Source organism: Procambarus clarkii, chromosome 22, assembly GCF_040958095.1.
Source record: "Procambarus clarkii isolate CNS0578487 chromosome 22, FALCON_Pclarkii_2.0, whole genome shotgun sequence".
Classification (NCBI taxonomy): domain Eukaryota; kingdom Metazoa; phylum Arthropoda; class Malacostraca; order Decapoda; family Cambaridae; genus Procambarus; species Procambarus clarkii.
This window is the reverse complement of record NC_091171.1, coordinates 17,263,891-17,279,313: the sequence shown is the minus strand read 5'-3', so window position 1 is coordinate 17,279,313 and position 15,423 is coordinate 17,263,891. Positions and strand designations below refer to the sequence as shown.

The window sequence follows — 15,423 nt, the reverse complement described above, 5'->3', positions numbered from 1 at the left end:
TGTGTGTGTGTGTGTGTGTGTGTGTGTGTGTATGTATGATAGAGCCTAATAGGCTCAGGAATCTGTACACCAGTTGATTGACAGGTGAGAGGCGGGACCAGAGAGCCGAAGCTTAACCCCCGGAAGCACAACTAGGTGAGTCCAGGACTGGACCACAGCAGGGGGGCCAGGTCCGCAACAAAGGCTTTCATCCCAGCTGTTACACTAAGAATCACACCCATACTAGCCAAGGACGAAGGCGAGGCGAGTCAATCACCTCCCTCCACCTGGTGTCCAACTAGGGGCCACACCTGGCCATCAATAATCATCCCTGGGGGTCGAACCCTGTACCCAAAATAGGGAGGGATAAATGGCACCTTGACACCAAAGCAACGATATATGTAAAAAAAAAAAAAAAAAAAAAATTGCCTCAAGTAAATTCTCGTTAAAGATTTTATGCCAATGGTAAGATGTTTTCGCGTCTAGCAACTCGGGTGATATATATATATTTTTTGTTGCTGTTCCACGCAGAAATATGATCTGCATACACCATCTTCATGCTATTAGTCAGCTGGGCTGGGCTCCGCTGGCTCCTCCCACAGATATATATATATATATATATATATATATATATATATATATATATATATATATATATATATATATATGTCGTACCTAGTAGCCAGAACGCACTTCTCAGCCTACTATGCAAGGCCCGATTTGCCTAATAAGCCAAGTTTTCCTTTGTTAATATATTTTCTCTATTTTTTTTCTTATGAAATGATAAAGCTACCCATTTCATTATGTATGAGGTCAATTTTTTTTTATTGGAGTTAAAATTAACGTAGATATATGACCGAACCTAACCAACCCTACCTAACCTAACCTATCTTTATAGGTTAGGTTTGGTTAGGTAGCCCAAAAAGTTAGGTTAGGTTAGGTTAGATAGGTTAGGTAGTGGAAAAACAATTAATTCATGAAAACTTGGCTTATTAGGCAAATCGGGCCTTGCATAGTAGGCTGAGAAGTGCGTTCTGGCTACTAGGTACGACATATATATATATATATATATATATATATATATATATATATATATATATATATATATATATATATATATATATATATATATATATATATATATAATATATATATATATATATATATATATATATATATATGCGAACAAGCCTGAATGGTCCCCAGGACAATATGCAACTGAAAACTCACACCCCAGAAGTGACTCGAACCCATACTCCCAGGAGCAACGCAACTGGTATGTACAAGACGCCTTAATCCACTTGACCATCACGACCGGACATAATGAGGTGATAGCCGAGGCTATTTGAACCACCCCACCGCCGGCACTCGGATAGTAATCTTGGGCATAGCATTTTACCAAATCACCTCATTCTTTTGAAAATGAAACTATATATATATATATATATATATATATATATATATATATATATATATATATATATATATATATATATATATATATATCTCAATACTCATTTTCGTTATTTCAAGTTGAAGAAAAAAGTGAATTACTATAGAACGTATTACACTTATTTATACAATTTGCACAACGTTTCGAACCTACATGGTTCATTCTTCACCTTGAAATAACGAAAATGAGTTTTGGAGAACTAAAGGGCTTCAACACGCCCCCAAGGCCCGGTCCTCGACCAAGCCTCGACCTGATTGCTGAACTGGTCAACCAGGCTGTTGGACGCAGCTGCTCGCAGCCTGACGTGTGAAATCACAGCCTGGTTGATCAGGTATCCCTTGGAGGTGTTTATCAAGTTCTCGGTTAACAACAGGATAGATTCTGGACGACCAAATGGTCATTCCCTCAATCACTATTCACTTAACTGTAATGAGTTCCAACAGCTTTGGAGCCATTTTACAAAATGGCATTTTATCAATGACAGATGCAGTCCAATTCCTGCTTCATAAGGAATGGCTAATTCACATAACATTAGTTCTCACTAAATAGACTCGCTACCTGGAACAATGTCCCAAGTAGCACGGGCTATGGTGAGCCCGTAATTGATTTTGCTGTACTTCAGAATAACGCAACAAAATTACACACAGATATATTACGATTATATATATTGTATTATATATTATATAATAAGATATATTATTATATATATTGCACAAAAACTATACGGCAAGAAGCACTCAGATAATTTTGTACAGAACACTGTAATGTGTTCATGGCCTCTCACAAGAACACGATACATAAGAATGACAGAATTCAAACCAACAGTCAACAAAGAGCAAGGATGACATCAACATCAGAGGCCCGAGACTGTTCAACACGCTTCCACTACACATAAGGGACATAACTGGCCGACCCCTCACAGTGTTCAAGAGAGAACTATCAACATCAGAGGCCCGAGACTGTTCAACACGCTTCCACTACACATAAGGGGCATAACTGGCCGACCCCTCACAGTGTTCAAGAGAGAACTATCAACATCAGAGGCCCAAGACTGTTCAACACGCTTCCACTACACATAAGGGGCATAACTGGCTGACCCCTCACAGTGTTCAAGAGAGAACTATCAACATCAGAGGCCCGAGACTGTTCAACACGCTTCCACTACACATAAGGGGCATAACTGGCCGACCCCTCACAGTGTTCAAGAGAGAACTATCAACATCAGAGGCCCGAGACTGTTCAACACGCTTCCACTACACATAAGGGACATAACTGGCCGACCCCTCACAGTGTTCAAGAGAGAACTATCAACATCAGAGGCCCGAGACTGTTCAACACGCTTCCACTACACATAAGGGACATAACTGGCCGACCCCTCACAGTGTTCAAGAGAGAACTATCAACATCAGAGGCCCGAGACTGTTCAACACGCTTCCACTACACATAAGGGGCATAACTGGCCGACCATTCACAGTGTTCAAGAGAGAACTATCAACATCAGAGGCCCGAGACTGTTCAACACGCTTCCACTACACATAAGGGACATAACTGGCCGACCCCCTCACAGTGTTCAAGAGAGAACTATCAACATCAGAGGCCCGAGACTGTTCCACACGCTTCCACTACACATAAGGGACATAACTGGCCGACCCCTCACAGTGTTCAAGAGAGAACTATCAACATCAGAGGCCCGAGACTGTTCAACACGCTTCCACTACACATAAGGGGCATAACTGGCCGACCCCTCACAGTGTTCAAGAGAGAACTTGATAAACACCTCCAAAGGATACCTGATCAACCAGGCTGTGATTCATACGTCAGGCTGAGAGCAGCCGCGTCCAACAGCCTGGTTGACCAGTCCAGCAAGGAGGAGGTCGACGACCGGGCCGCGGGGACAATAAGCCCCGGAAGCACCTCATGGTAACCTCAAGATAAGGTACACAACCCAATCGTAAACAAAGAACACGACTGAGATAACACAAACCACTTTCCCATGATCGATCAGTTCCATAAAAATATCAGAGTTCCAGGTATATCTATATATATCTATATCTCTCTATATGAACAAACCCACAAAGGCCGTGACGACGATTCGAACCTACGTCCGAGAACCTACATCTCGGACGTAGGTTCGAACTCTCGTCACGGCCCTTGTGGATTTGTTCAATCGATGCATCACGCTAATTGTGATTTCTGTGTGAAATCCTCTCTATATATGTGTGGGCGCTCACTGGCCCCGAGTCTGACCAACGGTCCGTACACTCTGCCACTCTGGCCACAAGAATACATGGTAGCTGTAATACCATCAGTGAATGGGTCACTATAGCAGGGATGTGCACTTTGTGCAACAAGGTACCATGCAGTACCTAATCCTGTGTAATATGGTGCATGTGTGTGTATATTGTCACCATGTGTCACTTACTGTCCCAGCACCCCAGACACCTCCCACACTGTCCCCAGCACCCCAGACACCACTCACACTGCCCCCAGCACCCCAGACACCTCCTACACTGTCCCCAGCACCCCAGACCTCTCCCCCACACTGCCCCCAGACACCTCCTACACTGCCCCCAGCACCCCAGACACCACTCACACTGCCCCCAGCACCCCAGACACCTCCTACACTGCCCCCAGCACCCCAGACACCTCCTACACTGCCCCCAGCACCCCAGACCTCTCCCCCACACTGCCCCCAGACACCACCTACACTGCCCCCAGCACCCCAGACACCACTCACACTGCCCCCAGCACCCCAGACACCTCCTACACTGTCCCCAGTACCCCAGACACCTCCCCCACACTGCCCCCAGACACCTCCTACACTGTCCCCAGCACCCCAGACACCACTCACACTGCCCCCAGCACCCCAGACACCTCCTACACTGCCCCCAGCACCCCAGACACCACTCACACTGCCCCCAGCACCCCAGACACCTCCTACACTGCCCCCAGCACCCCAGACACCTCCTACACTGTCCCCAGTACCCCAGACACCTCCTACACTGCCCCCAGCACCCCAGACACCACTCACACTGCCCCCAGCACCCCAGACACCTCCTACACTGCCCCCAGCACCCCAGACACCTCCTACACTGTCCCCAGTACCCCAGACACCTCCTACACTGTCCCCAGCACCCCAGACACCACTCACACTGCCCCCAGCACCCCAGACACCTCCTACACTGCCCCCAGCACCCCAGACACCTCCTACACTGCCCCCAGCACCCCAGACACCTCCTACACTGTCCCCAGCACCCCAGACACCACTCACACTGCCCCCAGCACCCCAGACACCTCCTACACTGCCCCCAGCACCCCAGACACCTCCTACACTGCCCCCAGCACCCCAGACACCTCCTACACTGCCCCCAGCACCCCAGACCTCTCCCCCACACTGCCCCCAGACACCTCCTACACTGCCCCCAGCACCCCAGACCTCTCCCCCACACTGCCTCCAGACACCTCCCACACTGTCTCCAGCACCCCAGACTTCTCCCCCACACTGTCCCACGACCCCAGACACCTCCCCAGCACCCCCAGACACCTCCCACACTGCCCCCAGCAACCCAGACACCTCCCACACTGCCCCCAGCACCCCAGACACCTCCCACACTGCCCCCAGCACCCCAGACACCTCCCACACTGCCCCCAGCACCCCAGACACCTCCCACACTGCCCCCAGCACCCCAGACACCTCCCACACTGTCCCCAGCACCCCAGACACCTCCCACACTGCCCCCAACACCCCAGACACCTCCCACACTGCCCCCAGCACCCCAGACACCTCCTACACTGCCCCCAGCACCCCAGACACCTCCTACACTGCCCCCAGCACCCCAGACACCTCCCACACTGTCCCCAGCACCCCAGACACCTCCTACACTGCCCCCAGCACCCCAGACACCTCCTACACTGCCCCCAGCACCCCAGACACCTCCTACACTGCCCCCAGCACCCCAGACCTCTCCCCCACACTGCCCCCAGACACCTCCTACACTGCCCCCAGCACCCCAGACCTCTCCCCCACACTGCCTCCAGACACCTCCCACACTGTCTCCAGCACCCCAGACTTCTCCCCCACACTGTCCCACGACCCCAGACACCTCCCCAGCACCCCCAGACACCTCCCACACTGCCCCCAGCAACCCAGACACCTCCCACACTGCCCCCAGCACCCCAGACACCTCCCACACTGCCCCCAGCACCCCAGACACCTCCCACACTGCCCCCAGCACCCCAGACACCTCCCACACTGTCCCCAGCACCCCAGACACCTCCCACACTGCCCCCAACACCCCAGACACCTCCCACACTGCCCCCAGCACCCCAGACACCTCCTACACTGCCCCCAGCACCCCAGACACCTCCTACACTGCCCCCAGCACCCCAGACACCTCCCACACTGTCCCCAGCACCCCAGACACCTCCCACACTGCCCCCAGCACCCCAGACACCTCCTACACTGCCCCCAGCACCCCAGACACCTCCTACACTGCCCCCAGCACCCCAGACACCTCCCACACTGTCCCCAGCACCCCAGACACCTCCCACACTGCCCCCAGCACCCCAGACACCTCCTACACTGCCCCCAGCACCCCAGACACCTCCCACACTGTCCCCAGCACCCCAGACACCTCCCACACTGCCCCCAACACCCCAGACACCTCCTACACTGCCCCCAGCACGGCTCCCACCACCCCACGTCTCCCGTGACCCCCGTGACCCCTGGTAGCAGCATTGTGGTATGTCACTCTCCTCCGTCACCCTGCCGGGCCGCCTGGAGTAATGAGCACCACAGATGACGCTATCGCCAGGCCGCCACACCACACTACTGCACCAGGAATGTGGGAGTAATGTTCCCCCAGGGGTCAGGGGGTCCTGTCTCAGTGGGGCACACAAGCAGATGTACCAACATGCACATACCAACGTGTGTATGCATGCACGCATACACACGCACCCACGCATACGCATACACATACTCACATACACACACACACATACACAGCCTTGCTTGCATATGCAAGGCTGACTAACATCAGAACTGCCTTCGGGAACTTGTCCAAAGAATCATTCAAGAACTTGTGTACTACATATGTAAGACCAATCCTGGAGTATGCGGCCCCTGCATGGAGCCCGTACCTTGTCAAGCACAAGACCAAGCTGGAAAAAGTTCAGAGGTATGCCACTAGACTAGACCCGGAGCTAAGAGGCATGAGTTACGAGGAAAGGCTGCGAGAGATGCACCTTACGACACTGGAAGACAGAAGAGTAAGGGGAGACATGATCACTACCTACAAATTCTCAAGGGAATTGACAGTAGAAAAGGATAAACTCTTTAACACGAGTGGTACCCGAACAAGGGGACACAGGTGGAAGCTGAGTACCCAAATGAGCCACAGGGACGTTAGAAAGAACTTTTTCAGTGTCAGAGTAGTTAGTAAATGGAATACATTAGGCAGTGATGTGGTGGAGGCTGACTCCATACACAGTTTTAAATGTAGATATGATAGAGCCCAGTAGACTCAGGAATCTGTACACCAGTTGATTGACAGTTGAGAGGCGGGACCAAAGAGCCAGAGTTCAACCCCCCCCCCCCCGCAAGCACAACCAGGTGAGAACAACTAGGTGAGTACACACACACTCGGGGGCTGACCTCAATACAACAAACAACTTACTATACCAACCAGCACTACACTAAGACACTACACCTTGGGAGGACATCTTGGTCCACTCACCACCCCTGGTTATCTTGAGGTTATCTTGAGATTATTTTGGGGCTTTAGTGTCCCCGCGGCCCGGTCTTAGACCATGCCTCCACCCCCAGGAAGCAGCCCGTGACAGCTGACTAACACCCAGGTACCTATTTTACTAGGTAACAGGGGCATAGGGTGAAAGAAACTCTGCCCATTGTTTCTCGCCGGCCCCCGGGATCGACCCCGGGACCACAGGATCACAAGTCCAGCGTACTGTCCGCTCTGCCGACCGGCTCCCTAGTGGTCACCATGGTGAGCTGGGCCACAGACAAACACAGCCACACGCTACAGCTCACTCTGGAATACAGGATTTATGCGGTAAACACCGGGGGCGCCACAGGGGAGCCCAACCCCCGCAAGCACAACTAGGTGAGCACATCCCCAGGCAGCAGCCAGTAGCAGCTGTCTAACTCCCAGGTATCTGTTTACTGCTAGGTGAACAGGACCATTAGGGTGAACGAAACACTATCCATTTGTTTCCGCCTCCGCCGGGAATCGAACCCGGGTCCTTGGGACTACAACCCCCGAGCGCTATCCACTCAGCCGCAAGGTTCCAAAGTAGGAGGGTGGGGTTGTGTGCGTGCGCCTGGGCGTGTGTAATCAATTATACTTTGCGGTTGCCTTGCGATGATTTCGCGGCTTAGCATCCCCCGCGGCCCGGTCCTCGACCAGGCCGTCTAAATCATACACAACTATCTCCCCCCCCCCCGCCCCTGTGTAGAGCGAGAGGACGTCATCAAACAAACTGACACAAGAGAGGAGAGCTACACACAGAGCTCAGCACCAACACTACCAAACACAGCACCAACCTTCTCACACCACCACACACACCTGTAACACCAACACTGAGCCTCACCACAACACACCTGTAACACCAACACTGAGCCTCACCACAACACACCTGTAACACCAACACTGAGCCTCACCACAACACACCTGTAACACCAACACTGAGCCTCACCACAACACACCTGTAACACCAACACTGAGCCTCACCACAACACACCTGTAACACCAACACTGAGCCTCACCACAACAACTTAACCCGCTTAACCTATCTTACCTAACTTTACCTATCTTACCTAACTTAACTTTCATAACCTAACTTTACCTATCCTAACATAACTTACCTTACCTTCCCTATCTTACCTAACTTTACCTATCCTAACATAACTTACCTTACCTTCCCTAACTTAACCTAACTTTACCTATCCTAACTTAACTTACCTTTCATAACCTAACTTTACCTATCCTAACATAACTTACCTTACCTTCCCTAACTTAACCTAACTTTACCTATCCTAACTTAACTTACCTAACTTATTCTGCTTAACATAACTTACCTTACCTTCCCTATCTTACCTAACTTTACCTATCCTATCCTAACCTAACTTGTCTTACCTAACTTAATCTTACTTTCCCAAACTGATGTATCCTAACTTATCTAGTCCAACCAGACATGCTCTAACTTACATAAGTATTCCTTCTTGTCTTTTGTGTTTCGTCAATCATTGTCTCATATTCATTTACTCATTTCATTAGTTAATTTCTCAAATGGTCACTTATGCATTTCAAGTGCTATTTGTTAGAGATTGGATATTTAAGCATTTCAAAGAATTTTTGTTATATATGGGCATTTACTCATTTCAAGGGATAATTTCTCAAATGGACGTTTTTGCATTTCAAGTGTTATTTGTTTAAGATTGGGTATTTAACCATTTCAAAGGATTTTTGTTATATATGGGAACTTACTCGTTTCAAGGGCCAATTTCTCAAATGGTCATTTTTGCAGATCAAGGGTTATTTGTTAAAGTTCATCAAGTTGCTCATAAGTTGTATTTAGTAGGTTCTATCATATGTTCTTATTCCCCAACCCTTTAACCTAACCTTTCAGATGTAGTTTGTTGAATATATTATCCTTTTCCTAACCTTTCAGATGTAGTTTTGTTTCTCCTTTTTGTATATTTTTACCCAAACCATTTTTCCTTCTTTACTTTGATTCTCCTACTCCTTCTAACCCTCCTTTTCTATCTCTCTCCCTTATTCTTTCTCTTCCTCCCCCTCTCTCTCCCTCATTTGCTCAAATGCTCTCTTGTTTCTCAAATTCAAGTCTTATTGCTCCCATTCTCACACCCTTACTCTCATTCACTTAGTTTTTCTTTTTCTCAATTCAAGTCTTAGTGCTCCCATGCCCACACTCTCTCTCATTCTCTCTTCTTTGGTCCCATTCTCTTCCGCCCCCTCTCTCTTACTCCTTGCTCTTCTTTCATGCTCTCACTCCCTTGAGCTCTTGTTTCTCAATTTCAAGTCTTAGTAGATCTAATTCTTTACTATTGTAATTTTTATTATTACTATGATAAAGAATGAACTTATATGTGAAAACAAAGTAAAGAAGGAAAAATGGTTTGGGTAAAAATATACAAAAAGGAGAAACAAAACTACATCTGAAAGGTTAGGAAAAGGATAATATATTCAACAAACTACATCTGAAAGGTTAGGTTAAAGGGTTGGGGAATAAGAACATATGATAGAACCTACTAAATACAACTTATGAGCAACTTGATGAACTTTAACAAATAACCCTTGATCTGCAAAAATGACCATTTGAGAAATTGGCCCTTGAAACGAGTAAGTTCCCATATATAACAAAAATCCTTTGAAATGGTTAAATACCCAATCTTAAACAAATAACACTTGAAATGCAAAAACGTCCATTTGAGAAATTATCCCTTGAAATGAGTAAATGCCCATATATAACAAAAATTCTTTGAAATGCTTAAATATCCAATCTCTAACAAATAGCACTTGAAATGCATAAGTGACCATTTGAGAAATTAACTAATGAAATGAGTAAATGAATAGGAGACAATGATTGACGAAACACAAAAGACAAGAAGGAATACTTATGTAAGTTAGAGCATGTCTGGTTGGACTAGATAAGTTAGGATACATCAGTTTGGGAAAGTAAGATTAAGTTAGGTAAGACAAGTTAGGTTAGGATAGGATAGGTAAAGTTAGGTAAGATAGGGAAGGTAAGGTAAGTTATGTTAAGCAGAATAAGTTAGGTAAGTTAAGTTAGGATAGGTAAAGTTAGGTTAAGTTAGGGAAGGTAAGGTAAGTTATGTTAGGATAGGTAAAGTTAGGTTATGAAAGGTAAGTTAAGTTAGGATAGGTAAAGTTAGGTTAAGTTAGGGAAGGTAAGGTAAGTTATGTTAGGATAGGTAAAGTTAGGTAAGATAGGGAAGGTAAGGTAAGTTATGTTAGGATAGGTAAAGTTAGGTTATGAAAGTTAAGTTAGGTAAGATAGGTAAAGTTAGGTAAGATAGGTTAAGCGGGTTAAGTTAGGAAAGGTCGGTAAGGTAAGGTAACATAGGTAAAGTTAGGTAAAATAGGTAAAGTTAGGTAAGATAGGTTAAGCAGGTTAAGTTAGGAAAGGTAGGTAAGGTAACATAGGTAAAGTTAGGTAAGATAGGTTAAGCAGGATAAGTTAGGAAAGGTAGGTAAGGTAAGGTAACATAGGTAAAGTTAGGTTAGGAAAGGTAGGTAAGGTAAGGTAACATAGGTAAAGTTAGGTTAGGAAAGGTAGGTAAGGTAAGGTAACATAGGTAAAGTTAGGTAAGATAGGTTAAGCAGGTTAAGTTAGGAAAGGTAGGTAAGGTAAGGTAACATAGGTAAAGTTAGGTAAGATAGGTAAGGTAAGGTAAGTTAAGTTAGGATAGTTCAGAGAACAGTTTTAGGGTAAAGTGTCTGCGAAAATATATTTTAACAGAAATGCAGGTTTGGTATGAAAAGCTGAACTAGTTACATTTTGGAGAGAAAATTTTATGACTGAAGATGTCTTAAAGAATAACATGATGGAAGAAGGAGAGTTTCTTTGATGAACGAAGGTGTCTTAGAGAACAACTTTGGGAGAACGAAGATGAATTAGAGATCACTTTGATAGCTCTGGGAATAACTTTTATGATTTTGAGAACATCTTTGATGTCTTGGAGAACAACATTGATGTTTAGAGAACAACTTTGATGACCAAGATTAACTTTAGATGTCTCTGAGAATAACTTTTATAACATAGAAATTAACTTTAGATGTCTCTGAAAATATCTTTGATGACTTCGAGAATAACATTTGATGACTTTGAAAACAAGTTTGATGAACGAAGATGTTTTGGAAAGTTTCTCTGATGAACGAAGGTAACTTAGAGATTAACTTTTATGATTTAGAGAACATCTTTGATGTCTTAGAGAACAAGATTGATGTCTTAGAGAACAACTTGGATGAACAAAGATGTCTTAGAAAGCTTCTCTGATGAACGAAAAGATACTTAGAGAATAACTTTGACGACTGTATTTAACTTTTTGATGGCTCTGAGGACAGTTTTTGTTGAACGAGGATGTCTCAGAAGGCTTCTTTGAATAACAAAGGTGACTCTGAGAATAACTTTGATGACTCTGAGAAAGACTTTGTTGTCTTAGAATAACTTTTGATTGTTCTGAGAATAACTTTAGATATCTCTGAGAATAAGTTTGATGAACGAAGATATCTTACAGAGCAAATTTTATGTTTTGAAGAATAACTTTTTGATGACTCTGGGAATAACTTTGAGGGCTTAGAGAATAACTTTAGATGACTTTGAGAATGTCTTTGGATAACTCTGAGATTAACTTTGATGTCTTTGAAACAACATTGATGAATTGGAGAATGTCTTTGAGAACATGAGTAGTATTTTGTTAGCTCAGAGAATAACTTTTGTTGACATAGAGAATAACTTTTATGTCTTAGAGAAGAACATTGATGGCTTAGAGAGAATATCTTTGATGAAAGATGATGTCTTGGATTAACTTTGACGTCTCTTGGATTAACTTTGATGACTGAGAGTGAGTTAGAGATTACCTTTGTTAACTCTGAGATTAACTTTGATGAACAAAGATGTTTTGGAAAGTTTCTCTGAAGAACGAAGGTGACTCTGAGAATAACTTTTGTTAGCTCTTTGAATAACTTTTGATGACTTTGAGAATGACTTCTGAGAACATGGGTAGTATTTGAATGCGTCTTTGATGTAATGAAAAGTAACTTTGATGACTCGAAGATATCTTGCAGATCAACTTTGATGACAGAGCTTAACTTTTGTTGTTTTAGAGATTAACTTTTTGATAGCTCCGAGAATAACTTTTATGCCTCTGAGATTAACTTTAATGAACGAAGATGTCTTAGAAAGTTCTCTGATGAATGAAAGGCTACTTGGAGAATAGCATTTTGATGACTGAGATTAACTTTTGATGACTCTGAGAATAACTTTGGTGTCTTTGAGTAAGTCCTTGATGTATTGAAGAGTGTCTTTGATTTCTCGAAGAGTAACTTTGGTGTAACGGAGAGCACCTTTGACTATTTTTCTTACGTAGCGACATATAATTTTAGTTACGAAAGTGTTGAAAAAGTTACATTTGACTATTTTAGTGCTCCACAAAGTATAAATGTCAGTTAAGAACGACGATGATAGATATCTTTGACTATATTTTCTTACTTGACTATGGATAAAGTTAGTTATGAACAGTGCTGAAAAGATTCCTTTGACAATTTTTAGCTAAGCGAAAGGCTGTTTTAGTTAAGAACGGTGTTGAATGAGGTTAATCCTGACTATTTTCAGATGAGAGAAGTGATATTTCAGTTAAGAAATGACAAGGAAACATGATGAAGTAACTATTTTTAGTTGACCGATGAATACTTTTAGTTGAGCAAAAGCCAAAACATGATGAACATGACTTTTTCTGATGATTGGCAGATAATTTTAGTTATGAACTGACAATGAAACATGATGAACACGGTTATTTTCTGATGAATGGGGAATATGTTTAGTTAAGAAATGATGAAAGTTATTATTTTTAGTTGATTGACGATGGATAAAAGCTAGTTATGAACAGTTTTGGAAAGTTTCCTTTGACAATTTTTCTTGATGAAACATAGCGCCTGTTAAGAAAGTGCTGAAAAAAGTTTCCTTTGACAATTTTTAGCTAAGAGAAAGGTTGTTTTAGTTAAGAACAGTGTTGAACGAGGCTATTTCTGACTATTTTTAGTTGACTGGATAATAAGTTTAGTTGAGAAATGACGAAAGTGACTATGTTTTAGTTGATTGGTGAAAGATTTTTTAGTTAAGGAACGTTAGATAACATGTAAGGGGAAAAACCCAGAGAACATATGGGGAACATGGCAAAGAACATATGTAAGAAAAGTTGATGAATACAGTGAACATGCTGGGAATATGAACTTGTAGAGGAACATGAATATTGACAAAGAACATAGTGAACATACGGGGAAAGCGGTAGAAAAGAATTGAACTGAGCATGCTGTGAACATTTATAGAACATGGAATGAATGCAGAAAAACATGGAAAAATGTGAAGAAAGCGCTAAGAACATTGAGAACATGAATATTGAGTATAAAAGTTATACAGAGAACATATGATGCACATGAAAACATGACAAAGAACATAGTGAACATACGGGGAAAACGGCAGAAAAAATTTGAACTGAGCATGCTGTGAACATCTGTAGAACATGGAATGAACACAGAAAACATGGACAAAAAGTGAAGAACACAGCTGAATATAGAGAAAATATGCAAATACAGTATGATTATTGAAGGTTTGGGTACGTTGGGGAGGGGAGGGTACTGTAATTATTCTGATAAACAGATAGGCTGGAGAGGAACTTGGTCGGATATAATTATGTCTGATGATCTAAGACAGAGGAAATGTAGCTTGGTTAATTTTACTACGTTAGAAATAAGGTGATCTTAAATCTCAGGGTGATTTAGTTGGAAAATAAATAACTTGTACAAAATGAACTAAGCTGGGGGCACAAGAGTTGAAACTTGATAACTGAACTGGTTTTTATTTACTATGTCTGAAAATGTAGTTGGGTGTTTAAATCTCAGGGGGATTTGGACTGATAGTAATGAATTTACATGAGTGAACTTGGACAGAGGACAAGAGCTAGAGTTTTATAATTGTTACTTCATATTTACTATGTCTGAAATACAGAGGGTAAAAATTTCGGGGGAAATTGATGGTTTATTTACAAAGACTTGAGGGTGGAAGAGGGTGGGGGACGAGAGCTGGAGCTCAGTAACTGACTTGATCTTATTTACTAACTTTGAAGTATGTCTGCTTTTAATTTTAGGGAAATTGATGGGTTATTTACAAAGATACGAAAGAGAATTAAGGCGGGGACGAGAGCTGGAGCTCGATAACTGACTTGATTTTATTTACGGTGTCTGAAATACAGAGGGTAGAAATTTCAGGGGAATTGATCTGTTACTAACGAAGATACGAGAGAGAGCTAAGGCGGAGGACAAGAGCTGGAGCTTGGTAACTGTTTTGATCTTATTTACGGTGTCTGAAATACAGAGGCTAAAAATCTCAGGGAATTTGGACTGTTACTAATGATTTTGTACAAATGAACTAAGCTGGGGACAAGAGCTAGTGTTTGATAATTGTTTGCATTTACTAAACTATGTCTGAAATACAGAGGGTAGAAATTTCAGGGAAATTGGACTGATACTAACGAAGATACGAGAGAGAGCTAAGGCGGAGGACAAGAGCTGGAGCTTGGTAACTAATTACTGTATTGAACTACATTTGAAATATGATTATTTTTAAATTTTAGAGGGATTGGAATGATAGTATTCTTTATACGACAGGGGACTAAGGTGGGGAACGTGAGCTAGAACTTGCTTACTAACATGATTTATTTGTGTAAAACTGACTTGCTTAATGAAAAGGAGCAAACATACTGACTTGCTTAATGAAAAGGAGCAAACATACGATGTTGGAAAATAGTTGAACTGAATGAAAGGAGAGAGAGAGAGAGAGGAGGGACGGTCCAGATATTATGAAGATAAGATAAGATTAAGAGCCGACTGGCTGGCTGGGCGCAAAGTAAATAAAGGTGACGCGACAGATTGCGAGGTAAGGGGGGAGGGAGGGGGGTGTGATGTACGAGACTTGAAAACCCTGACTTACACAGGTGATTTTCTAAATTTATATGAATAACTAAGGCTTACATAGACGATTTTGTAAGTTGAAAACATGTAAAATATGTTCGTAGAGTTCTCCTGGAAGCCCTAAAGTGCTACACACGTTATTTGAATTTCTCCCATAAGGCTTTAACAAACTTCTAAGTCTCGGAAATTATTTTTCTCATAAGAAATCCTTACTTCTAAAATCTGCGACTGACAAAATTT

General features: G+C 43.6%; 1 protein-coding gene across 1 annotated transcript in view; it reads left to right on the top strand.

The window, feature by feature from the left end:
- LOC138367427 (serine-rich adhesin for platelets-like) overlaps positions 1-15,423 on the top strand; it is a 70,508-nt gene that overhangs the window by 33,809 nt on the left and 21,276 nt on the right. Inside the window, exon 4 of the mRNA XM_069329079.1 lies at positions 3,863-4,936. Coding sequence (XP_069185180.1) covers positions 3,863-4,936 — 1,074 coding nt within the window. The remainder of the gene's footprint in view (positions 1-3,862; positions 4,937-15,423) is intronic.